General features: G+C 42.3%; 1 protein-coding gene across 1 annotated transcript in view; it reads left to right on the top strand.

Annotated features, from left to right (window-relative positions):
- Window positions 1–11,151: 11,151 nt before the first annotated feature.
- The window catches only part of FREM3 (FRAS1 related extracellular matrix 3), a 91,306-nt gene continuing 76,063 nt past the window's right edge, over window positions 11,152–26,394 (top strand). The window contains exons 1-2 of the mRNA XM_042933916.1: window positions 11,152–16,330; window positions 18,402–18,491. Coding sequence (XP_042789850.1) covers window positions 11,152–16,330; window positions 18,402–18,491 — 5,269 coding nt within the window. The remainder of the gene's footprint in view (window positions 16,331–18,401; window positions 18,492–26,394) is intronic.

Below are 26,394 nucleotides of genomic sequence, written 5' to 3' on the forward strand. Positions count from 1 at the left end.
TTTCTCCAAAAAAACACTGCCAATTAAATAATATCACTCATGAGAGCTCTTGCTTCTAAAATTTGAAACTTCTCTAAAGCAAATCTCTGCTAAATAAACATTGTACCTATGTACACTACAAATGAATAAAGAATACCAAGTACATTAGAAAGCATTCAATCTTTTAACTTTGATCCTTTTTTTATATGTGTTCTTCATGCATTCCTTTGAAAGAAAAAATAGTTACTTCTTTTATGTGTTGAATAGTTTAAAGGAACATGGTCAGGGGAGCCTGTGTGGCTCAGTCAGTTAAGCATCTGACTTCAGCTCAGGTCATGATCTCACAGTCTGTGGGTTTGAGCCTCATGTTGGTCTCTGTGCTGACAGCTCAGAGCCTGGAGCCTGCTTTGGATTCTGTGTCTCCCTCTCTCTCTGACCCTCCCCCACTCACTCTCTCTCTCTCTCTCTCTCTCTCTCTCAAAAATAAGTAAACATTAAAATTTTTTTTAAAATAAAAAATAAAGTAACATGATCACTTAACATGTCATAAATCACCCCTGAATATTGTCTTTTGTTCTTCCAGGGTCTTGTTTTCAACCAGGAATGAGGCCATTTGAATCAACTCTTTGTACTGGTGCAAAGAAGAGAGCTCTTCATCTACCTCCCACAGGCTCCCCTGCCCTTGACTCCTTGCCACCCATCATCTTCTCTGAACAGCGACAGCCTGAACGGGAACCCTGGAAGTCAGGGGTCATGCACCCAACAGCCGGAAGGATGGCTCTTTCTGGCATGAGAGTTATAGGACCACCTGCTCTTTTCCAGATGTCAGTTGAAATCTCAGAAGAGCAGACAAACCATTCTGATTCCTCTCCTCCCTTTCCCACCCCACACTCCCTGGTTCCCAAAGGCTCTGATAATAAGCGTGCACTTTACATTAATAGGATAGCTAGAAGTCATTGTTGGGAAAATTTTAGAAGGTAATGAATGCAGTGCCACATCTTTGATACAAGCTGCATGGTTACATATAAGCGCATGATGATCTCTTTGCCCCATTGGGTGAAGCTTGCCTTTGACAACACCCTGTAGTGTGTGGAGGCACAGAGAACAGTGGTGCCCATCCCCGGGCACGGAGATCCCTGTCCAGATCCACGCCAAAGAAGATATGGTCCTGGATACAATCATTGAGATGCAGCGGCAACCACTGCCTTCTTCAGGATGGAGGGACCAATAAGAAATACAGACGCCCCGCTAACTCTGTGGGACAAAGCTGACTTGGCCACTGATGGGCTATGTTCTTAACTGACTTAACTCTCTTAAAGTTACTGTCCTGACAGATGGCAAATGACCTACATGGCCAATGGATGCCATTTTCTTTTTTCTTTCTTTTTTTTTGAAGGGGAGGCTTATTTGTTTTCTTGACCTATAGCCTTCCTAGAACATGTTCTTCAATGTCTAAGAGACCATTGCCGGCCCCAAGGCCAATTAGAGTAAAGCCTCCAGCTAGGTTTTGCTGCAGTTTATAACGTTAAACATTTGCAAGCAATCTGATTCAAGGCATTCATCTTGTGATATTTAGAATTTAGGCCCTTTTATTCTCCAGCTGGTAGAGAAAAAAAAAAAACAAAAAAAACAGCTGCAGTGAAGACCAATTGAATAGCTTAGCCCTGACACAGGGAGCAGAGAGAGTGTTGTGGAACTTCTCAGTTCATGGGGCAGGAACCTGACCTACTTGTTCTCAGTCATTTCCCCTGAAAGCTAGATGTGACTTTTCTGAAAATGGACTGCCTCCCTGCCAAAGCATAGGCAGGATATTTGGACACATTGTCTCCTTTCTATGACCTATTAAATGTCATTTATGTACTCCAGAGCAGAGACCATTATTTATGGAGTGGGACTTGACAGAAAGTTCCCTGGAGTGACAGGGACATATGAGGAGTCTTTCCCTGCAGGACGCACTTTTAGTGAAAGTTGAATTAATTTAGAAGGTAAAATGCGGCTCAGTTTAAACAATACATTTGGGATGATGAGAGATAAAAAGCATGCAATATGGATAAGTGAAATTGCTCTGTGTTGGGTGGGTGGGGGAAGCTTTCACAAAATAAATATTTAGCTAGATGTCAAATTTGCATTCTCTAAGCAGAGCTGTCACCAGCCTCTAAGGAATGAACAAAGTCTGAGGATGGGAGCAAGCAAAGCTGGTAACAAAAGGGTTAATGGAACCAATAAGCACAGCTGCAACTTTTTACCCAGACCTTTTTCATTTGCCCTTAAATTTCCGAGTCTCCTCCTTCTGGAAGGTGGATTGGAGGCTTGTCTTTGCATCGCCTCCGTGTGGGTGCCTTTCAAATAAGCCCTTTCATTGCTGCCCCCTTGATGTCTCAGTGATCATCTTTGCTGCCTGTCAAGCATATGAATTTGGCAAGCTGGCCAGGAGCTTTTTGCCTGTGGTTCGTGGGCCCCCAGCGTGTACTGGGAGTCCAGTGAGGACTCCGAGCACCTGCCTGGGCATTCTTTCCTAGGGACCTTCCCTAGGCAACCCCCCCAGCTGGGTGCCGCTAACCTTTGGCACTCAATTTAACTCTTGCTGCAAGAAAAGGGTTTTGGGGTTTGGTTTACACAGACAGACACAGCTCATGTGAGTACTTCGTGGGGAATAGCACCTGAGCATATTTCTTCCTCCTCTCTGGCCGGGCTCTCCCTCTCTTAGATTTCCTCCTCCCATTCGGTTGTCTCCATATAGGCAGTGTGGGTTCTCGTCACCGTCTTTTCTAGCTTAAGCTGATAAGGAAGCCATTTGGTTCAGTCAGTGATGCTCCGACCCTTAGGCAGGAAGTAGAAAGCCATCTGGTTCAGTTGGTGAAGCACTAACTTCTGGGGAGGAACCAACACTTGCAGAGGTACCCTAGGCTTCATTTGGTTTGTTTGCTGCTGCAGCTTTGGGTAGGTTTCCATACAACTGACCATGTTCTAATTGGAAAATGGGAAATGACAATTTGATTCCCAGATGCAGCCGTTGGGCCGTATTCTCCAAAACTGAGCAATCTTTTTTTTTCTTTTAAGCATTGCTTGGCCACAATATTCAGAAAGGTGACCAAGTAATGGTTCCATGAATTATAATACTATCTTGCAATCAAACTTATTTTGTAAAAGAGAAAAACTTGTAAATTGGGCTCTAAAATTTTGTTTGCATCTTTGCATTTGTATGTGTTCATGTATGTGGTATGTTGTGAGATAATTTTTCTACCTTCAAAGGTGTTGCTAAAATAAATTTGTAAAAGAGCTCTATTTAGTTGGTTTAAAGGCAAGCGCTTATAAGAATTTGGACATTCTAAAACTCAGAAAGATAGAAACTAACTCAAATGTATTTCAAATTCATGCAATCTTGGAAAATACTCAGTAGTAAAACTAACTTAGGGTTGTTGGTTTAATTAAAATGGACATGTTTTTAGAATTATCAGCATTAAATGTAAAACTCTTATTTCACTCATGTTTATTGAAAGTCAAATAAGTCAAATAAGTTCATAAGTTTCCATTCCATTTGTCAGGAAAAAAAAAGACCTGAGAACTTTGTCAAATGCCTTAGAAAGTTTTATGGGCAATATAAGAACAAACAGATGTAAACAATTTTAATAAATGTAATTAAGACTACTTAAAATAAGGGAAACAACTCTGTATGCAAGGAAAGCAAGACTGGTTATTTAAAGAGGGAAAACTTAGGACAAAATCTGAATGAATGTAAAAGGAACATTGCAGAAGGTTTGTGAGAAGGGAATCTTTGGAAAGGAATTTTGTGCACAGTCAGGATGAAGACTATGGAGATTAGTGTGTAAACAAGTGTGTTAGGGAGTGATCAGCACCTGGCAAGGAGAAGGGGAGGGTAAGAGCAAGGTTAGGCAGGAGCTGAGTGGTAGCACATCAACAGAAACCTTAGCTGACTCTGAGGAATTCCAAATGTTGGATTGCCCTTCAGAATCCTCCTAAATTGGGACAAAAGGGTCGGACTTTTATACCCTCTTGTTGAACAGTCATTGGATGTGAGCACCTGGGGAGAAGGCATGCCCTTGGCAAGGCAGCTGTCTTCAGTCAGGGCAACCCCCCAGTGGCATCAGAGAGTTGGGGACCATCGGTGGTGTCCCTACAGCCCAGAATCCGACATTTCTGATGGGGATTCTGGTCAGCACATCCCAGCACCCACCACAGGAACTCGGATCCACACGGTTCCCTGGACTTCCTGGTCTCAACATCAACATGGGAAATAACAGGTAAGAAAAAAGGGAGAGGGGCGCCTGGGTGGCTCAGTCGGTTAAGCGTCCGACTTCGGCTTAGGTCATGATCTCGCGGTCTGTGAGTTCCAGCCCGGCGTCGGGCTCTGTGCTAACAGCTCAGAGCCTGGAGCCTGTTTCAGAGTCTGTGTCTCCCACTCTCTGACCCTCCCCCATTCATGCTCTATCTCTCTCTGTCTCAAAAATAAATAAACATTAAAAAAAAAATTAAAAAAAAAGAAAAAAGGGAGAGATTGAATCATTTTTTAAAATTCATCTTCCTGGAAAGAATGAGTCTTAATATTATAAGTATACCAGTAAAAGATTAGAATTTGGTGTGTCTCTGTTAAAATGAGATTTTTCTTAGATTATTGGTCTAAATTATAAATAAAGGTTTTTTATTTTTAAACTGTCTAGAAAAATGAAGCTTCTATGTTTTGTCTTTATTAGGTATTTGATTACTTAATGCTGCATCTTCTCAATATTAAAAGTTACAACTATGTAACCCTCTGCATTTACCTTAGAATCTTATTGCCACCTTCGCTGTATAATTTTACAATGATCTCTAATTTTATTTAGGCATGCGCTTTAAAACCTTGATATTTCAGAAACACTTCCCAAAATTAAGCTTCTAAATTAAATCTTTTTGACTAATTAGGCTTGTTTGTTATGTCAAATCACATGGGAAGCATTATCAAATAAGTGATGATAAATCTCCTTAGGTTATGTTACATGGTTGAATGCTAGAACTGTTCAGAATTTGTATAAAATTCCTAAGGTGTTGATATGTCCTGGTGTAATGCCATCACTTGCAATTCTAATTATTAAAGTGTTGTGTGTCACAGAATTTTCTTGTCAATTGCATTGTAATAACAAATACAGGTCTCTGATATCTTTAAGGTCCTAAAACTAAATCTGGAACTAATGGGAAAACTGCAGACAGACTCTTGTTAAAAACATTGCTGGTTCTCTAAAGTTTGCTATTCCAGATTTAAGGCTACCTATGATTTGTAGAAATTTTGTAAGATATTCCTTTGTAAACAAATATTTACATTTATCTTTATCTCCCTACCTGATCCCTCCAGAATTCAGACACTTCTATTTTCATGGCAATGTATTTATTTGCATAAGTTTAATAAAAATCTGTTCTCCTGATGTCAGAACACAATGGAAAAAACATTGGTTATATTGCCAAGGCTTTGACTGGAATGTCCTAATTTAGGGAGATATGCATAGACTCAGCTATGACCAGACTGCTTTAAGGAATTAAGGTTGACTTCATGGAGCCAATGTAGTCTCTGAAAAATCAGCCTGATACCTTGCTTACAGGGTTCCAGCAGCCTTCCCAGGTGAGTAAAGAAGGTCACTTCCTGGCAGGTGCAAGAACCTCAGGACACTTGGGGGAACTTGAGAAGAGAGGAATTCAGCCAAACCTGTAGGAATTGCAGGTGAAATCTGATGGCAAGTATTTGGCTTGGCTTCTTAGCCTTGAGAGGCAATCAAAAGTTCAATCTGAAAATCAGATATGAAATTCAATATGAAAGTTTCCAGGAAAGCAGATGTAAAAAACAAGCAAACAAACAAAAACCTATATGGCAAATCACTGTTTTGCTGCACTTAGGGTAAATAATTAGGCCAAGTTTGTCATAACTGGACTTATTTTAGAAACAAATTAGCGCTAATTTAATTATCTTTGGAAATGGGGGTGATTTTAGAGAAATTCTATTTCAGTAGCACACCTTTGTTACTAGTTAGATTCTAGTTCTGATTAACTGTCTTTTGAGTGTTTGTTGTTTGCCTATAACTGAGCTGGGTTCTGAATTCTGGTTTCCTCAAATATCTGGCTATGACTCTCCAAACTAATATTTCCTATTTTCTCCCATTCTCTTGACACGCAATCACTGAGAAATAAAACTGTTCTTTTTACGGAAGCAAACTGGAGCTAGACAACTTGAGGTAAACTTCGAGAAAAACTGCCGTGATGCCCCATGTTTAGACTGTCTTTATGCCTGTTGCTTCATAAACCACTCAAAGATCACCAGAGACATACAGATAATTGAGCAAGTTTATTCCAGACATCCTGATCTGATGGATTTGCTATTGGAAAATCCAGAGTTTGAGATGTTTATGGACAAGAACAGTTGTATGGATCCAAAACCATTAAGAGCTGATTGCAATGGTGACCCATCAGCTATTGTCCACTGCTGAGGACACCAGAAATTAGACTGATTGCCCAAGGGAACAACTGGGCAGATCAAGCTACCAGGCTGGCGGCCTATACTAAGGTCCAAAACCCTCTATAATTATAGACTTTAGTGCTAGACATAGATTTAACTAAAGTATCAGCCCCAATATTCCTTGGAGGACAAAAAAAAAAAAAAAAAGCTAAGGAATGGGGATTTAAACACCATGCTGACATTAAAGCCAGCTGGAAATATAATGAATCCTTATTTCAGAACATCTTATGGGAGAAATAATTAACTATATTCACCCAAGCACCTATTATGGGTGAGATGCTACTCTTCAGTGGATCCAGAAGTATATTGCAGATCCCAATATTTAGAGAACTATTAAAAATGTGACAGCTGGACTAAAAAACAATCTTAAGACTGGGCCCGTCCCAGTGTTAAAAGGTATGCAATTTAGAGACACCAAACTTGGAGAAGATTGGCAGGTAGATTTCACCATGATACCAAAACAACAGGTAATTTTTTATATTTTCTATTTGTAGACAACTTTACAGACTGGGTTGAAGCTTTTCCATGCTGTTCAGAGAAGTCCTCAGAAATTGGCAAAACACTTGTAAGCAAAATCATTCCTAGGTTTGAATTGCTGCTAATAACTCAGAGCGACCGTAGAGCTGCATTTGTGGCAAACGTCATACAAGCAGTGTCCAAAGCCTTGGGAATTAACAGAAATTAAACTCTTTCCCGGAGACCCAAATAAACTGGAAAAACAGAATAAATGAACTTTAGCTAGGATATGCCAAGAAACCAACTTGGGAAAAAGCCTTGACAGGTGCCTTGCTTTGGGTTAGAGCAGCTCCTTAGAAGTAGGCTTGGTTTAAGCACCTGAGAAATGTCATATGGAGGAGTCTACACTTTTTTCATGACTTAAGAGTTCCTGGGGCACCAGGGGTGCCTTGGTGGCTCAGTTGGTTGAGCGTCCAACTTTGGCTTAGGTCATGATCTCATGGTCGGTGGGTTTGAGCCCCACATCAGGCTCTATGCTGACAGCTCAGAGCCTGGAGCCTGCTTCGGATTCTGTGTCTCCCTCCCTCTCTACCCCTCCTCTGCTCTCTCTTTCTCTCTCTCTTTATCTCTCAAAAATAAACATTAATTTTTTTTTTTTAAAGTTCCTGGGGCACCTGGATGGCTTAGTCGGTTAAGCATCTGGCTCTTGACTTTGGCTCAGGTCACGATCTATGGTTCATGAGATTGAGCCCTGTGGCCAGGGCAGAGCCTGATTGGGATTCTCTATCTCTTTCCCTCCCCTGCTCATGCTTTCTTTCTCAAAATAAATAAATAAACATTAAAAAAAAAAAAAAAGTATGAGTCCTGTCCTGTCAGGAACTCTATCAGGTATGTTCAGTACATACATTTGCTTCCAGCAGGTTGAAGCACTCCACAGATGTGCCCTTACAGCACCCGAATCCTGGACTTAGTGTTACTGAAGCTGGAAGACCAAACACCCAGAGCACCGACTCCAACTTCCTTGTACAAAACCTTGCAAGGTGCTGTTGACCACCCATCCCTCAGTGAAACTAAAGGGAATTAAGCCATGGATTCATGACACTCAAATTAGAAGAATCCACAGGTTCCTTATATCCTGTCAGCAAGGAGAACATCAAAAAGAACCTCGGTTGGACCAGGAAGCCTCTGAAGGACTTGCAACTATTTAGGAAAGCTAGTTCAAAGAAATATATGGATAAGTACAACAAGCTACTTGGTTAAAACAAATCTCCCTGAAGGCTCTAGATAAACTATAGTACAAGAACTACTATAAAAATATAAAAATCCAGGTAATGTAAAATGTTGAGTTTCAGCATAGAGCTAAAGATTGCTAAAAGAGCGCAGAAAGCTCCCATTCCTCTCATCCTGATCTTTGCCCCATTTTAGCAGGAAGTGGCTAGAATGGCCATTGTCCCAATTTCCTCAAGAATGAGAAAGGATCAAAAGACTGGTAACCTAAGGGTTAACAGGACTAATAAGTACAGCTGCAGCTTTTACCCAGACCCTTTTCATTTGCCTTTAAATCTCACGACCCTCCTCCTTCAGGGAGGTGGATTGGAGGCTTGCCCTCCTGTCTGTTCATCTCCTCCTTTGGCAGCCTCCTGAATAAAGCCTTCCCTTGCTGCATGCTCCATGTTCTAGTAATTGTCTTTGCATGTTCTAGTAATTGTCTTTGCTGTGCATCAGGCAGATGGACTTGGGTGCAGTTACAAAAAAGTTATCCTATCCTTGCACTATTTTTGTTTGTTTTGCCTGATACCTGGACTTCATAGTACATCAATTACTACTTCTTAATCTTTTATTCATTCAATCAACAAATAGCTATTATGTACCTGCTCTGTGCCAGTCCTTGGCATAAGCACTGGCTATCAGGGTCAACATTGCATCCTCCCTACTCTCACGTTGCTTCATCAAGTTATCCACAAATGCATAATTACAAACTGATTTAAAGTGGCTTGGGGAGCATAGGAAAAAGTGTTCCTGAAGAAGATGGACATGAACTGAGAGGAAGGAGGAAAGCCAGAAGGATGTGGCTAATGGACAATATGAAAAATAGCCATGAGATTTGGCCACATGGAGTTTGCCAATGACCTCAGGTAGAATTTTGTTGATGTTTCTAACATGGAAGCCAGACAGTAGTGTTCTAGGAGGGAGGGAGTGGGAGGATAAGTAATTTAGACAGCAGGAAAAACAAAAACCCAAACCCCACTTTCAAGAGGTTTGGTAGGAAAAAAAACAGAACAGAGAGAATGTTAGCTGGAGGGTTCGAGGACAAAAATAAAAACTTGGTAGTTTAGCCTTCCATCATCTCAGCTGCCTACACCCATCTCTGCCTATGATGAAAATAGCACGTGGACCAGATAGTTGCCCAGAGTGAGTGGTGCTTGGACAGGAACCAAAATTACACTCACACAGGAACATTCATTTGGTAAAGTTTAATATATGCAAAAAAAGTTCAATGATAGAAAAACCATCCTTTGTACAAGGCAGTAGCTGTATGAACTATAATTCCTCTTGCATTTACAATGGAATTTTACCTGTTTCAATTCAAAAAAAAAAATTTTTTAATTTCTGGGCACACTGGACTAGCATAATTAGGCTAAACATTTTGTTTTAAATTTACCATCTCTTAATATTCTGTTATGTGAACAAATCTATACTAACGGGGTATACTAGCATTCTACCTTAGTGGATTATGTAGACCCCTGGCATTTCACTGGCTGATTAAAATATTTAGAAAATTAACTCTTTCAAGGCAACAGCAGATTATTTCTACTCTGGGAGTCAGTGCTGCTGCTGCTGCTGAAATGAATCCAACCGACATCTGCAACACAGTAAAACAAAATCTGAGGATAACATTCTACATGTTTAAATTCCCCTTGAAGTCATTTTTACCACTACAGTTTTGGATGCCTCTATTTTCATGGACATCAACAAGTCTCACATTTACATTAATTGCATAAGAAAGCGCATTGCCATTTTATTTACAGGAAAAGATCAGTCTTCCCTGTGCTAAAAGGACACCTCTAATATTTTTTTAAAAACAAGGATGGGAAGCTAAGTAACTAACACTACACCCATGCAAGGCAGGCATCCTTAACTAAAAGCCAGGAAGAAAGAGCCTGATGGCATTCCAAGTGTTAAACAGATTAATTCACAGAAATCGATCCAAGGGCCTGGGGTATTCTGCTGTTTCTCTTGACATTCTCACCTCTGGCTACTATATATTTTTCTACAAAGAAAGTACTTAGGAAATAGCATGTCTAATAAACTCAGAGGGAGTCACTGTTGATCAGATTCGGAAACCACATTCTAAAAAAAAAAGGAAGGCAGCCAACCTGCGCCCCCCCGTTGTGGTATGTGAGACCCACTGACTAGAAACCAATTTTAAAAGCTATTGAGTTCGCCTGCCTGGATGCGCATCTTTTTCCTCAAGAAGTGAGCAGAAGAAAAATGCCAGGGTTATTTTGGAAGCACCGAATTACAAGATCTGGAATAAGCAGCTTCATCAGACAGGCAGCTAGAAAATCCTGTTTGCAAAACAGCTCCCACTAGCTTCTTTAATGTCCGAAGTGAGACTCAATTTCGGCTAGAAAATGCACGCCTGTCAGCGGTAAGGAAGAGGTATGGTGGCGCTCCCCCCGCCATCAGAAACACGGTTGCCTGGGTGAACGGACCGCGGGAGCGCTGTGTCTTCCACGCGCAGAACTGACCCGGTACAGTCGCTGTCACTCTCCCAGTCCTAAAGGACAATCTCTTTGAGGCGTCCGGGGAGAACATCCCGACCAGCTGGTTTGAAGCAGGCAGCCGGGGCTGCGCGGTGGCCGACTACCCCTCCAGGCACGAAGGTCAGTAAGGTAGCCAGGTTAAAGGCACAAAGGAGAGGAGGGGCGAACTCCGGCACCCTCGCCTTAGGTGTCGGGGCGTTGGGACAAATCCAGCGGTCCCGGGAACTAGCCGAGGAGAGACTTGGGACTCAAGCAGGGCAGAAGGTGGGCAGAGCCCCTTCTCCCCGCAGCTTTTACCTGCAACAGCCGAAGCACGGCCACCGGCTCTTGCTGAGTCCGCGCCTCGGCTCCCGACTGGACAGCAGCCACTCCCTCCCCAGCCTGCACCTGCAGCTGAGCCGGCCCTCTTCGGACTGGCCAGTCTCCGGGACATTCCAGCGCCCAGGTCCCATGGCTGGGACTTCTCGGCGCCCCGCTGGGACGCCCCGGCAGCTTGTCGCGGCGCTCGCCTACGTGCTCCTGAGCTGCCCCGTGCTACATGGACAGGTGCCCTCGCCTGGGACTGAAGCCCACCCTGCGCTCTACTGGCCCACCTGGGGCGCACCGGGCCTCAGTAGCCCCGACGGCCCTAGCGTCCTGATCGCCAACCCCGGACTCCGGGTTCCTGTGGGCCGCTCGCTTTGGCTCGACCCGCTCCGGGACCTGGTGATTCGAGTGCAGCCGGGGGACTGGTGCGAGGTGACGGTGCTGGAAGCCCTGCCGCTGAGCCACGGCGCGCTCTCCCCCGGCCGCTTCCCCTGCGCCTTCGGACCCCGCCAGGTCCAGTACACCCACTTCGGCTCCCGAAGCCCCGGGCGCGCTCGGGTGCGGCTGCAGCTGCGCTACGACGCCCCGACTTATACGCTAGCACTGCCCTTCACGCTGGCTGTGGACGTGGTGTTTCCCCAGCCGGAGCTAGTGATGCGCAACAGGCCTTTGGCGGTGGAGAAGCTGCGGGGCTGGAGCCACGCCATCGACAAGAAAGTACTGGACTTTGCGTCCCTGGTGTCCGCAGGCTCTGCCCCCAGCAGGTGCCGGCTCACCCTTCTTCCTCCCCAGGGCGGCCCACTGCCCAAGTATGGGCGTTTGGTGGACGCCATGGGGGCCCCTCTCCCCAGGGGCAAGGGCGTAGACTGTGAGGCTTTTGTCAGAGCTGGGGTGCGCTACCAGCATACCGCCACCACCCTGTCGCCCAGTCGGGACTATGTGCCCTTTATGGCGGAGCTGCTAGGGCCAGAAGACAGAGGCGCGGGGTCAGCCGAGGTGCTGCTCCGTGAGCATTTCCAGCTGCTGGTGAACATCCGCGACGGAGTAGAGAACACCGCACCTCGGCCCAGTTTTGTGGCCCTGATGATGATGGAGGTCAATCAGTTCTTGCTGACAGCCCTGACCCCTGACGCACTGGCTGCGGAAGACACGGAGTCTGACCCTGATGACCTGGTTTTCAACATTCTCAATGCCCCCACAACCACACGAGGGCACGAGGGGTACGTGGTCAGCACTGACGACCCCCTGGGCCTTCCAGTCTCCTTCTTCACCCAGCGGGAGCTTCGGGAACTGAAAATTGCCTATCAGCCCCCTACAAAGAAATTGGATTCAGAGCAGCTCTTCCAGTTGGAGCTGGAGGTGGTGGACGGAGATGGTGCCACCTCAGACCCCTTTGCCTTCATGGTGATAATGAAGCCCGCGAACACTCTGGCCCCAGTGGCTAGATATAACCGGGGACTGCTGCTATTTGAAGGTCAGTCCAAGCCCCTGTCCAGCACCCACAGCCTTCAGATCAGTGATAACGATAACCTGGAAGAAGTGACAATAACTGCAGTTAGGGGCTTAAGACATGGGCAGCTGATGGTGCTTGGGGCACCCGCTGGGTGCAAGCATTTCACACCAGTGGACCTGGCAGCAGGGCGAGTGGTTTACCAGCATGATGGCAGCAACACCTACAGTGACAACATCATCTTCCAGATGGAGGATGGACACCACCAGGTGGAATTCCTCTTCCCCATCACCATCATACCTGTCGATGATGAACCACCAAAGGTCAAGGCCAACACCGGGCTCTCTGTTACAGAAGGACATGTGGTCCAGATTTCCCCCTTTGTCCTGAGTGCTACTGATATTGACTCTGAGGACTCAACCATCCACTTTGTGCTGGAGGACCAGCCTCTGGAAGGGAAAAAGGAAGAGGGAGGGCAGGATCTAGCCCCTGGTTCCTCCTACTCCAGTCAGTACCAGGGGGAGATGCTGCTGCGGCAGACTGAACCACCTCTGTCCCCTGAAGATGAGGACTGGTCGTATGTGGAAAGAGAAGGACTTTATGAGAAGGTGGTGACTGAATGGCTTCAGCAAGACATAATGGGAGGGAAACTCTTCTACCGCTATCTTGGACCCCATAGCCCTCAACCTGTAGTGGCCCGGCTGACTTTCCGTGTACAGGATGACCATGAGCCACCCAATCTATCCAACCAACACTTCTTCACTGTCAGGGTCCAACCAGTGGATCTGAAGAGTCCGGAACTATTTCCAGGAACTACTCTAGAAATGACTGTGCAACAATACCAACTCACTCACTTCCAGAAGAAATTCCTCCAATATACTGATGAGGACTCAGATGACCAGAACCTGTGGTACACCCTGCTGACACCCCCAACTGACACAGATGACAACCACCAAGTCCTGGCTGGAGAAATTGTCCTCACTGATTCGCCAGACATGCCCATCATGCGCTTCACCCAGGCCCAGGTAAATCTGCACCAAGTTGCCTATCAGCCCCCACAGAAGATGCTGGGTGTCACACGACGGGTTGTGCAGTTCACCTACCGAGTGGAGGATGCTGCAGGCAATAGTGTGCCTGGCACATTCACGTTATTCCTAAAGCCTGTGGACAATCAGCCTCCCAAAGTCACCAACAGAGGCTTTACTGTCTTAGAGGGACAAAGTTTTATCCTCAGCAGGAGTGAACTGGGTGTCATAGATCCTGACACAGATGTTGACCAGATTGTCTTCATATTAGTCTGGGGTCCCCAACATGGACACTTGTACTACTTAAACAAACATATGACCCCAGGAGAGCTTTTCACACAAGCTGATGTAATTAATGGGAGTGTCTCTTACCAGCACAGCAGAGACCAGACTACCAATGACACCTTCCATCTGGAGGTAAGTGACGGGGTTCACCACATACCCATCACCATCCAGATTTCTGTGCATCCCACTACAGCTGACAAAACTCCCAGGATCTCTATTACAGGTGGTCCGTTATTAGATGTTTCCATTGATGTACTAGAGAACAGAGCCGCTGAGATCACCACGGGCATCATACATGGCAAAAAGAAGGGCACAGATGACTTGATGTTGTCTTTCATTTTGGAAGATAGCCCAAAATTGGGTACTATTCTCGTGCATGGTTTACCTGCAGAACGATTCACCCAAGAGGACCTCATCAGTGGGGCAGTAGTCTATGTCCACACTGGGGGTGAAGTTGGTTTCCAGAAACAACATGATGCCTTCAGCCTCACCCTCTCCAAGGGTTCTTATCAGTGGTTGGTGGGGAACAGCATAGTGGAAAGAGTGCAGGTGCAAGTGGTTGTGCTGCCTGTGGACAATGTGGCTCCCAAAGTCTCAGTGGCAGAGTCTTATATTGTTGATGAAGGTGGGAAGAGTCCCTTGACCTTACAACATCTCAGTATTGAAGATGTGGACACACCCCAAGATGAAATCCTATGCACAGTGACTAGTCAGCCAGCCTCTGGCTACCTGGAAAACATTGCACCAGCTCCTGGCTCAAAAGAATCACGGACTGGTAGCCCCATCAGTGCTTTCTCCATCAGTGATGTCCAAGTGAGGCATATCAATTATGTACAGAGTATTCACAAGGGGGTAGAGCCACAAAAAGATCAATTCACCTTTTATTGTTCTGATGGCATCAACTTCTCCCCAAATGTTGTCTTCCCCGTAATCATTTTACCCACCAATGATGAGCAGCCTGAACTTTTTGCTGGTGAGTTTGTGGTATTAGAGGGGATGAGCCTGGTCATAGACACCCCACTGCTCAATGGAGCAGATGCTGACTTGCCACAGAATGAGCTTCGCTTTCAGCTCACAGCCCTCCCTCAGCATGGACGAATCGTACAGCAGCTGGCCACAGGCAGCCAGCCCATCCACAGTTTTACCTTACAGGAGATCCAGGAGGCCTCCACCATTGTGTATGAGCATGATGACTCCGAGACCACAGAGGACAGTTTTGAGGTCTGGCTGAGTGACGGCAAGCACGTTACCCACAGGAAGGTACCCATTGTGGTGATCCTAGTGGATGATGAAACCCCTCAGCTGACCATTAATGATGGGCTGGAAGTAGAGACCAGACACACTAAGGTCATTACAAATTGGGTCCTCAAAGCCACAGATCTTGACTCCGATGAGAAGAGCCTCAGTTTTGTCCTCCGTTCAGGGCCTCAACAAGGGCTTCTACAGCGACTGAGAAAACCCAGAGGGGAGGTGAGGAACAACCTCACCCTTGGGATGAATTTTACCCAGGATGAGATTAACAGAGGCCTCATCTGTTACACTCACACAGGCCAAGGAGTTCTTGACATTGTCAAATTTGATGTGACTGATGGGATTAACCCTTTGATAGACCGCTCCTTCTACATCACTGTTGGCAGTTTAGACAGAGTCTCACCTGAGGTGGTTAGCAAAGGGATTACCCTGACAGAAGGTGGCAGAGTGACCCTTACCACCAATCTGCTTAGCACCAGCGACATCAACAGCCCTAATGAACAGCTTCACTTCAGAGTCACACGGGCTCCTAGCCTGGGGCACTTGGAGAGCTCTGACCACTCTGGGAAGCCCATTGCCTCTTTCACTCAGCTACAGTTGGCTAGCAACAAAATATGCTATGTCCACACTTCAAATGATGAGATAAAGATGGACAGCTTTGAGTTTCAAGTGACTGATGGACACAACCCTGTGTTCCGAACCTTCAGGATCTACATCATAGATGTGGATGATAAGAAACCTATCTTGACCATCCACAAACTAATGCTGCAAGAAGGGGAAAGCAAACAGATCACTCCCTTTGAGTTAACAGTGGAAGATAAGGATACTCCAGATGATCTTCTCCTCTTTACTATCACCCAGCTCCCCATCCATGGCAGGATTTTGTATAATGGCCACCATCCTGTGACCACCTTCACCAAGCGAGACCTGAATGACAACCTGATTAGCTACTGGCATGATGGCAGTGAGGCGACTGAAGACTGTTTCTCTTTGACTGTGACAGATGGCACTCATGCTGACTTCTATGTCTTCCCAGACACTGTCCTAGAGACACACAAACCTCAGGTAATGAGGATCCACATAAGTTCCCTAGATAACAGACTCCCCCAGATTGCCATTAACAGAGGTGCATCGGCCTTGAAGCGCCTTCACACTGGACACATGAGCTTCTTGATTACCAGCAGGTCTCTGAGGACAGAGGATCAGAACAGTGTCCATGGGCTCCTGAAGTATAAAGTGACCAGAGGACCAGAGCATGGCTTCATTATCAACACTGGCCTTGGGAACAAGAGTACACGAGTGTTTACACAAGGTTAGTAAACAATGTCCCCGATGCCTCTGTCCCTCTCCTTGAGCAGATTAGATCTCCCAGGTCTGTTTAAAATTGTCCCAAGCTCTGCATTTGCAGAAAAATTCTGATTCTGATGAAATACAATGGAATGCAAGATTATTCAGATAACAAAAAAAGGCAAGTAGTCTTTCTTCAGCTATTTCCTCAGGATGCCCATTTAACAGGAACCCTTGGACAGCTAGTAAGGCTTTTAGTTATGCCTTAAAATTACAGAATGCAGGTGGACAGCCTCTGAAAAATATCATCATAAGATATGATTACATTAATTTTGAAAATATCCATTGAATTTCAAATTTTAAGTAAAGAAGCATACTTAGGAATTGTTTTCATAGTTCATTAGTAAGTTTAGTTTTCTGAAGATGATATTTTATATTTAGATTTTAGAGACAAATATTACACTGCACATTTTATTGTGTTCAAATAATTTTCAAGTAATTTCTGCATCTAAAAAAAAAAAGGCATAGAACTAAATTTTCCTAAATGCGGAAGGATATGTTTGAAGGATTTTTTTCTTTCTAAATATATTTGTTGTTACTACTAATGGTGAACTTGAGGCAGGTTCCTCTGTTTTCCCAGGCAATATGACACCTGGTCGCTTTGGTAGCCCTTTACATTGTCTTAACACTTTATCGTGCAGCTCTGTGTGCATGAGATGTGAAGAGATTAAAGGAATTTTCTACATACGATACATTTAAACCTAAATACAGTCTTAGAGTAAAACTTATGAAGGCTGTTTAAAAAATAATTTAATTATCAGAGTACCTGGGTGGCTCAGCCAAGCATCTGATTCTTGATATGGGCTCAGGTTGTGATCTCACAGCCGTGGGATTGAGCCCTGTGTTGGGCTTGTGCTGAGGGTGAAGCCTGCTTGGGATTTTTCCTCTCTGTCCCTTAACTGCTCATTTTCTCCCTCTCTCTCTCTCTCTCTTTCTCTCCCTCTCCCTCTGTCCTTCCCTTCCTCTCAAATAAATAAAACTTTAAAATGAAAATAAAAGGTAGTTTAGTTACATTTTCAGAATTGTCTCTAAAGCCAATGAAATCATATATGGTTTTACAAGAGAGAGAAGAGAGATAGAGAATCCCAAGCAGGCTCCGCACTACCAACACGAAGCCTGATTAGGGGGCTCGAACTCAGGAACTGTGAGATCATGACCTGAGCCAAAACCAAGAGTCAGTCGCTTAACCGAGTGAGCCACCCAGGCACCCCATAAGAATTATCTTTATAAATAAATACCCCCAAAATGCAAATTGTCTTTAAAATACTAATAATTACCAATACAAAAACACAATAATAGACCCAAGGGACAAATTCTTAAAAATCCAAGAGAATAGGTAATAATAAAAAGTCATGATTTGATTCTCATTTTCTTTTTCCTTAGAATGCAGCCATTGTTCTTGTTTAAATTCATTTTGACAAATAGTTAATGAATAACTGCCATCAGACCAAGCTCCATGCTTTTGCAGAAGACCTAAAACCACATGGACTCACCTCTCCATAGAGGGCCCAGATGTTGTGAAACATGCACATTGAGAATGTCCTTTTTGGGGGGTATTATCCTAAAGTTCATACACATAGCCCAGTAACAAAATTTTAAACTAAGTTCTATTTTTGCTGGTATAACATTAAGAACAATTTAGATTCATGTTCACTTAATCGTTTTTAAAAAGTTAGATTTGTGTTCATTTCATCATTTTAAAATTTCTTTATTGTAGTATTTTCATGCCTTAAAATATTGACTTTTTTTTTTAAGTTTACTTATTCATTTTTGAGAGAGAGAGAGACAGACAGAGAGAAAGCAAGCAGGGGAGGAACAGAGTGAGAGAGAGAGAATCCCAGGCAGATGGTGCTCTGCCAGTGCAGAGCCCATCACAGGGCTGGATCTCACAAACCGTGAAGTCATGACCTGAGCCCGAAATCAAGAGTTGTTCACTTAACCAACTGAGCCACTCAGGCGCCCCAAAATGTTGACGTTCTTAACATCCTCATTTTCTATTGTGCCATTATGATGAGTGAAACTTGCTCTTTCATCAGCTGACATTGATGAGAGCAGGATCTGCTATGTGTTGAATGAAGGCAGCAAAGCAACAAAGGACCTCTTCTACTTCTCTGTTGAAGACAATGGTAAGTCAGTATTGAAACCTTAAAAGGGAGTCTTGGTTATTGAAAAGCAATATGAAATTGAAAAAACTAAATCATTTGCATAGTAATCACAATCAGTATATGTCATAATACAAACAAATGAATTCTTTTTGCTTTATTTGTGATCCCATGTCAAATGGTTCTTGACAAATGTTTTTTGGAAGGCAAAGCAATGAGGAATTTCAATAATGAGATATGAAGTATTTTACCTGACCTAGATTACGTGTGACATCCCATAAGCAGGTAAATCTTTTCTTCAGGAGGTTCTGAGAATCTGACTGGTGGCTTCCTATCATTCTGGAACACATTAGAAAACCCACCCTTAGATTTTGTTAGGATTTTCAGCTCCAGAACTGAATCTTAGTGGCTCCTTCTCAGAATTGCAATCTTCCTGGATGCAGTGAAAAATACATTGACTGGCATAGAGGAAAACTTGCTTAAAAAATCGCCTGTGTGCTGCACCTATATTGGTTTACTCTGTCTTCAAAGTAGCCGATTGGGAAGCAACTAGCTAACAACAGGCACTCTCTTTACACAGCTAGGAATATGCTGACTATGTTGTCAGTGAAAAATTATTTTGCAGTATAACAAGATAATTGCAAAAATTATGTCTGTGTGCTGCTTGCCACTCAATAACTTCTCTCAGTATAAATCATTACTCATTCCCAGTAAGTAACATGCATTTTCTTCTTCAGTCTTGTGTAACCATTCAAGACTGTTTGGAAAGCAGACCTACATGAAGGCCATATGGTATACTGAGCTTGAATCCCAACTGACCCCATGTGACCTTGAAGAAGTTACCTTGTCCTCTCTGTGGTTCATTTCACTCATCTGTAAAATGGCAGTCTTCATACAACTTCCAGAGGGCTGCCAAGAGGATTAAGTGAGATAATATGTGTAAGCCTTTGGCACAAAGTAGATGCTCATTAATAATGAGTTACCTTCTCCACTTCTAATGAGACGAACTATAGTGGAAACCACTAGCCCCTCCTCTCAATCTTCTCACTTAAAGTTTAAATGTTTATTTAATTTGGAGGGAGAGAGAGACAGAGTGTGTGTGTGAACAAATGGGGGGAGACCAGAGAGGAGGAGGACAGAGGATCCAAAGCAGGCTCTGCCCTGACAGCAGGAAGCCCAATATGGGGCTGGAACTCACAAACTGTGAGATCATACCCTGAGCAGAAGACAGATGCTCAATCAACTGAGCCACTGAGGAACCCTTCACATGAAGTTTAAAAACAGAGCTTTCCTTCATTCCCCAGGTTCCCAAGGATGAAAGTCCCTAAAAAGATGAAGATGAATTTAAGTCTTCTAAACTGATTCACTAATGTAAAGCGCATTTGAGACCCAAATGATTTATAGTGACTATTCTTCTGATTTTGAGTGGGATGATATTCTAAAAAGATATATATCTGACTTGGACACTATGCTTTCTGGGCAACATCAGAAACAGAGTCAGTCTGTGTTGATAAATGTGAATTTTATATTGCGACCATTTTGAATATGTACTTTCTATGGGCCAGACAATGCTTATATACATTATGGCTTTGGGTTTTTACTATAAAATAAGAGGTAAATGTTACGATGCCCATTTGAAAATGAAGGCACCAAGGTTGACTAACTGGACTCATGCCATATAGGTAATAAGAAGGTGAACTAGAATCAAACTCAGGTGTTGCAGGTTTCAAAGCCAAGGTTCTTAACCACTATTGCTATACCACCTCTGTTCAGGAAGATAAAATCATGAACAGAAGTCAGAGAATAAGGCAAAGATAGCACTTCTTCACCTAACAAAGGGGCCCCTAGCAAATTAAAGTGATAAGAATAATCAAGACTCTAAAACATTTGCAGATACATTTACTCATAGTTGGATCTTAAAACACATATGTATGTCCATATGCTGATTAAATATTTATGCATTTATTTGGGGCACCTGGGTGGTTTAGTCGAATAAGTGTCCAACTCCTGATTTCAGTGCAGGTCACGATCTCACGGTTCATGAGATTGAGCCCCACATAGGGCTCTGTGTGCTGAGAATGACACAGAGCCTGCTTGAGATTCTTTCTCTCTTCTCACTTTCTGCCCCTCCTCCTCCCCTACTCCTTACCTCTTTTGCACATGCTTTCTCTCTCTCTCCCTCTCAAAATGAATAAGTGACCTTTTAAAAAATATTTATGCATTTATTTGTTCCCTGGATTTTTTTATTGTGTTCTGAGTGCCATACACAGAGCTGAGATCCATGTTGCCATTTTTAGAATTCTTGGAATCGTTTACAATCGCTAAAGGACCCACTTAAACATTTTTGTACCAGGTATTTTTAAATTGTATAAATTTATTTCTCTACAATAGCCAGCTTCATCTTTTCTTTAAAAATATTCCAATTTTTAAAATATTTCCCAAATAGAATGAGACAGCATATAGCTTGACAGTGTATAGCACTTCCAGTTATTTAAGCTTTTGGAACTGGACACACTTCTAGGGATACATTTTCTTACCAATGGGCTGAAATAGAATTTGTTGTTGTTGGTGGTGGTGGTGGTGGTGGTACCGACTTTGGAGGCATTAAAAGAAGACTGTGCCCTACCTCTAGGACCATGCATTAGGCACATCCTCAGGTGAGCTCAGGGTCTTAAAGGTGAAAGCATTGTCAGTATGACTCTAGAGCTGCAATTTATTAAAACCCCAAAGCTTGACAGCAGGAAGGCTTTCAGTTCATAGGCTCTGAAACCAGGCTCCCTGCACTCAAACCCCAGTCCCACCGTTTAGTGGTTGTGTATCTTTGAGGAACTGTGCTTTCATTTGCTCATCTGTGAATTGGAGACAATCATAGTGTGTATCTCATAGGATTATTATGAGGATTTTATTGGTTTCCTATTGCTGCTATAGTGAATTACCACAAATTTAGTGGCTTAGAACAACACATACTTGCAAGTCTGTCCGTCAGAAGTCCAAAATGGCTCTTACTGTGCTAAAATCAAGGTTTAGACAAGACTGCCTTTCTTTATGAACACCCTAGGGGAGAACCCATGTCCTTGCCTTTCCAGCTTTAGAAAATGTCCCATTCCATATTAAAAGCCATAAGTGTCCAAGTCCTTCTCATGTTGCTTTACTAAGGCACCAACTCTCCTCCCTCCCTCTTTCACTACAAGAACGCTTGTGACTACATTGGGCTTACCTGGATAATCCAGGATACTCTCCCCATCGCAGAATCTTTAATCACATCTGCAGAGTCCCTCTTGCCCTGTAATAAAACATACGTATGAGTTCTGGGAATTAAGAAGCGGACGTCTTTACAGGGTCATCATTCTAAGTACTACAAGTACTAAAGAAACAACCCACACAAGGCATTGAAGAGTGCCTGGCACAAAGCAAACACACAGTAGATGTTATTACCTTTAGAACTTTTAGCCGAGATACCAAATTTTTATTTCCCTTCTTTTAGATAAAAAGAAGTTTAACAATTTATTCCTGAAACTCTATAGTTAAATCAGTTAATTACTTAAAAAGGTCAACTTTAAACTATTATGGTGAGTTATCTTATTGGGGTATTGCCTGGAACTCTTGGTTTCTCATCCTTTTCTCTGCCCACTCATAAACTGATTCCATATTTGTTAGAAGTCTGCTAAGGAGACAAAGGAAGAAGAGGAAGTAACTCAACTCCACTGTACAGGTTTTGCCCATGCTTGCTCAGGCTCTGCACAAAGGAATAGCTTGCCTATCCGCATCCTGTTTCCTGTATCAATTGTGCCTTTTTCTTTTTGTTCTGCTGTAGTTAAATGAAGTCGCACATGCCACAAACGTAATAGGATACGTTTCTTCTTTCCTCTCAAATAGTTATGAGCATACCTATACTTGTATACAGAGCTGAACTGGGAATTCACATGGAAATTTTTGTCAATGTACCTGGTTTGTATGTTGCATCAGTTGCTGCCTCATCAATTTTCAGTAACCAAGACTAAGGCCATTGCTGTTTAAGATCTCAGTCTTTTTTATAACATTGGTGGTAAACTTCATTATGTTCAAGGTTCTCATGAAAGTCACTGGTGAAATAGAAAATACATTTTAGATTTATAAAGCTCTGAACTGTACCCGTTAAGCATACTGTCAAGTGCATTTGTATTCCTCCTTAAGTCATTATACTTATAGATTTGTCTTGAAATGTTGCATATCTCTACTATACGTAACGCTGAACAGATCTGTTCCACTTACCATATAATAATATTAACTTAATATATATAGCACTTAACATTTCTCCAAAGTGTTTTACAGATGTTATTTCAATTGATCCTTACTATAACCTGTAAGATATAAGTTATCATCTCAAATTTTACAATGAAGAATGGATTTGAAGGATTAAAATGATGCAACCAAAGGAACCATCAGAAACATCAAGTCCATTCTTTCTAATAAGCCACACTGAATGATTATATGGGTGTCAGACAATTTTTAGTTTGGCGATGTACTGTAGATATGTCCTTAAGACCAGAAACAAATTGCTTTATTTTCTCTTAAATTATTCAGCGTCTAAAAGCAGTTTGATTAACACTATGCATTTTGATATTTACATTTGACCTGATACTTGCCTCATGGTCCGTATGAATACCAGTTTTCTGTTTAGGTGAACTGTCTTCTTCAAGTTATGAAAATAAAGTAGTGAACAATGGTTTTTTTAGGACCAGTGATAGAACTAACCATAAGTCCAGTGAGTCTGCCCCTGTTTTTAAGGTAATATCATGCTTGTTTATTTAGAACTTTAAACTGCCTAGAACACATCTGTGAATTCAAGAGCAAGACAGAAAATGTCTCTGAGTAGTCCAATCAAAATCCATGGCCCAGTATTTTCACACTTGACTCAAAGAAGCCCTTTCCTGGAGTCTAATTACTCTTATTTCCCAAACAATTCTAATTTCATTTTAAATAAAAACAGTAATAAGAAGAGAGTGGAGGGTAAAAAGCAAAGAGTTACAGAATGCAGAAGGGATAGATAAAAATGAGCAGCTACAGAATTCAAATTCAGGAGAAACCAAGAGACAATATAGAGAAGAGACAAAATGTTCCATGTGTTTCTATGACTATAATATGGCAGAAGCATAACTGCAGTAAAACTATAAAATATTTTGCCAGCCTTCAGGATGATGTCATAATAAACCTGTATTTAATATGGAAAGAGGTTCATAATGTACTCTTAAAGAAAATCAAGTAGAAAACAGTATGTAAAGTTGTAAAGGATGATTACATTTTCACGTATACATCCATATGTATATGCATAACAAAAAGTCTAAAGTATATGGAGCAAGATGTTAAAAATGGCTTGTAATGGCAGTGATGGATTTTAAGTTGTTTTTATTTCTTTTGACTTTTCTTTACATTTTCTTGTGTAAATGCCTTACAGTGGCCACTACTATCAGGGAAAAAAAAAAGCAATTTCCATTTAAGAAAAAAGAACACTTGATACATCACAACTAACTTCGTTCAATAATATTGATTTAAATGGCTAACCGTGTTACTCTGGCTTATAAATAATTCAAAAATGTCTCCCTTAATAATGTAATGGATTCAAAAATCCAAACAAAGGAGAATCAGGGTGGATTCTTTTCAGGCGGGAAGGAATCAACAGTTTACACTTGTCACTGACTCTTTCCTTCATGAATCCTACCTGCTTATATCTTTTATTCCTTCCTACCGTGACCAGAAATGAACTGTTAGCTCTTGGACAAGCCATAATAAGCAAGACAGGTCCAAAGGCTATAGAGCAGACGGCTAGAGGGACAGGAAAGGCTCACCACCAGTGTCCCATGTTTAGTACCAATCTGTGGAAGAATTAGTTCAGAGCCACAAAGTGTAGGAAATAGCTAGAGGGTTGGATGTGATGATACTGTGCTAAGCAAAACTTTGTCATCCCCTTTCCTTTGTGAAATATGCTAGGTAACCTTCCCTTTGTGTCACTTGTGATTTGATTTGATTTTTTCACTTTTATACCGAAGCCACTGATTCTTTATAGAAAGAGAGAAGAGGTACTTCTGTTTAGATCACCTTACACGCTGTCTAGACAGTCAACTCAGCCATATTTCCTCTCAGTTTGGAGGCCACACCCGTAGCTTAACTGTCCTGCAGTGATATTTTGCTACAAATTAATTCTTTTAGAAATGGCAACATCTTTCCACAACACTCAGTATGGAGTCATTTTTAGGAAGAGCATTCAGTGAATGGGAGAATGGTAAGGAACAATATTGAAAACTAGCTTAATGGCACCCTATTCAAGCCTTGTTTTTAGCATTGCTAATTATACTTCCTGCTGACAGCTTTAAGTCTTCAATTCTGCATAAAAATACCTGACTGTATGGGTATTTTTAACATAGTCTAAAATGTTTAAACAGCCAATAATTCCTCCACCAGATAACTTGCTGTAAACATTTTTTTAAAAAATAAATGCATGTACATGGTTAAAGAATAATAAACTGTACCTTGATACCTGATCCCTTTCCCCAAAGGAGGAATTGTTCTTTCTGTTTTCTTACAAAAAGAAAATCACATAGCAGAAAATATATGTATATCCTTTTTAATTTACACAAAGGAGATTATTTATTTTTTATGCTTGGCTCTGAGCCTTGCCTTCCTGTGTTTAATGTATGTCTATATTATATCCAGACATATATTGAACTAGTAAAAACAGATCAACCTTATCTGCTTTATTTGTTTTAGACAGCTATGTAATATTTTACTTTTGACTGTATTGTAGCCTAATTAACTGGTTATGTAACCCAAAGTATTTTTTGCTCTCTCATTTTCAGTGCTACTATGAACTTACTCTTGACCTACATTTGTGAATGCATACGTTTTCTTAGCAATGAAAGATGCTGATTTAACCTGGATATTTGCATGTCTAAAACATGTCTAAAACATTCTACCTTTTCCCTAAATTCATAGTTGCTTCAGACATGCAAAACTTTTCCTCACAACAGTACCAAGACAGACATGTAGTTCAGACAGAAAATGTGAAAGCAGTTTATTCCAAAATTAACTATTAATCCTTAGAAGTTAAAAAGTGTCAGCAGGGGCGCCTGGGTGGCTCAGTCGGTTGAGCGTCCAACTTCAGGTCAGGTCTTGATCTTGCGGTCTGTGAGTTTGAGCCCCACGTCGGGCTCTGGGCTGACAGCTCAGAGCCTGGAGCCTGTTTCCGATTCTGTGTCTCTCTCTGCCACTTCCCCGCACATGCTCTGTCTCTCTCTCTGTCAAAAATAAATAAACATTAAAAAAATAATTTTTTTTTAATTGTCAGCAAAGAAAAAAAAAAAAAAAAAGGAAAGCCTTTGCTTCTGGGAAGTGCTCCCAGAAATCCCTGAAGTTTTATACCCAGTCAGTTATTGCTTCCTTGGCTCAGCTAGGGCTGACTTTGGAGGAGTATCTAGTTTGGGTATTTTTAAGGTCTGTCATGGCTGAACTTGCAAAGATTGAGTCTCCAATTTAGAATGAAGTCTGAAGTCTGCAGGTGCAGTGAACTGCCCAGGATGGACCGCTCTTCTGAGTAGAGGTCAAAACAAGTTTTGCTAATCTCTAGCTCACTGGTCAGCGGGGTCATGAGGACCACTATGCAGTGACAACGAGAGAGACAGGGCAACCTCATCCATTTACATGTCACACGCAGAGTGGAGTCTAAGTCACAGCATTTTATAAAATATTGTGTGTCAGTGCCGGGTGCTGGGCTACTACACCTTATTCACAGTGTGGGAATACTTTTAAACCTCATAATTCTAGATAATTCCCACATCCTATTTTGTGTGACACCAACTAGCCCATGCTTGATAAACATAGAAACTTTTTTAAAATATACTTAATAATAACAAATAGAATTCTTTACTTGGTTTCCACATAGAAAATTAAGTGG

The sequence above is a fragment of the Panthera leo genome, chromosome B1, assembly GCF_018350215.1.
Source record: "Panthera leo isolate Ple1 chromosome B1, P.leo_Ple1_pat1.1, whole genome shotgun sequence".
NCBI classification, from domain to species: Eukaryota; Metazoa; Chordata; class Mammalia; order Carnivora; family Felidae; genus Panthera; species Panthera leo.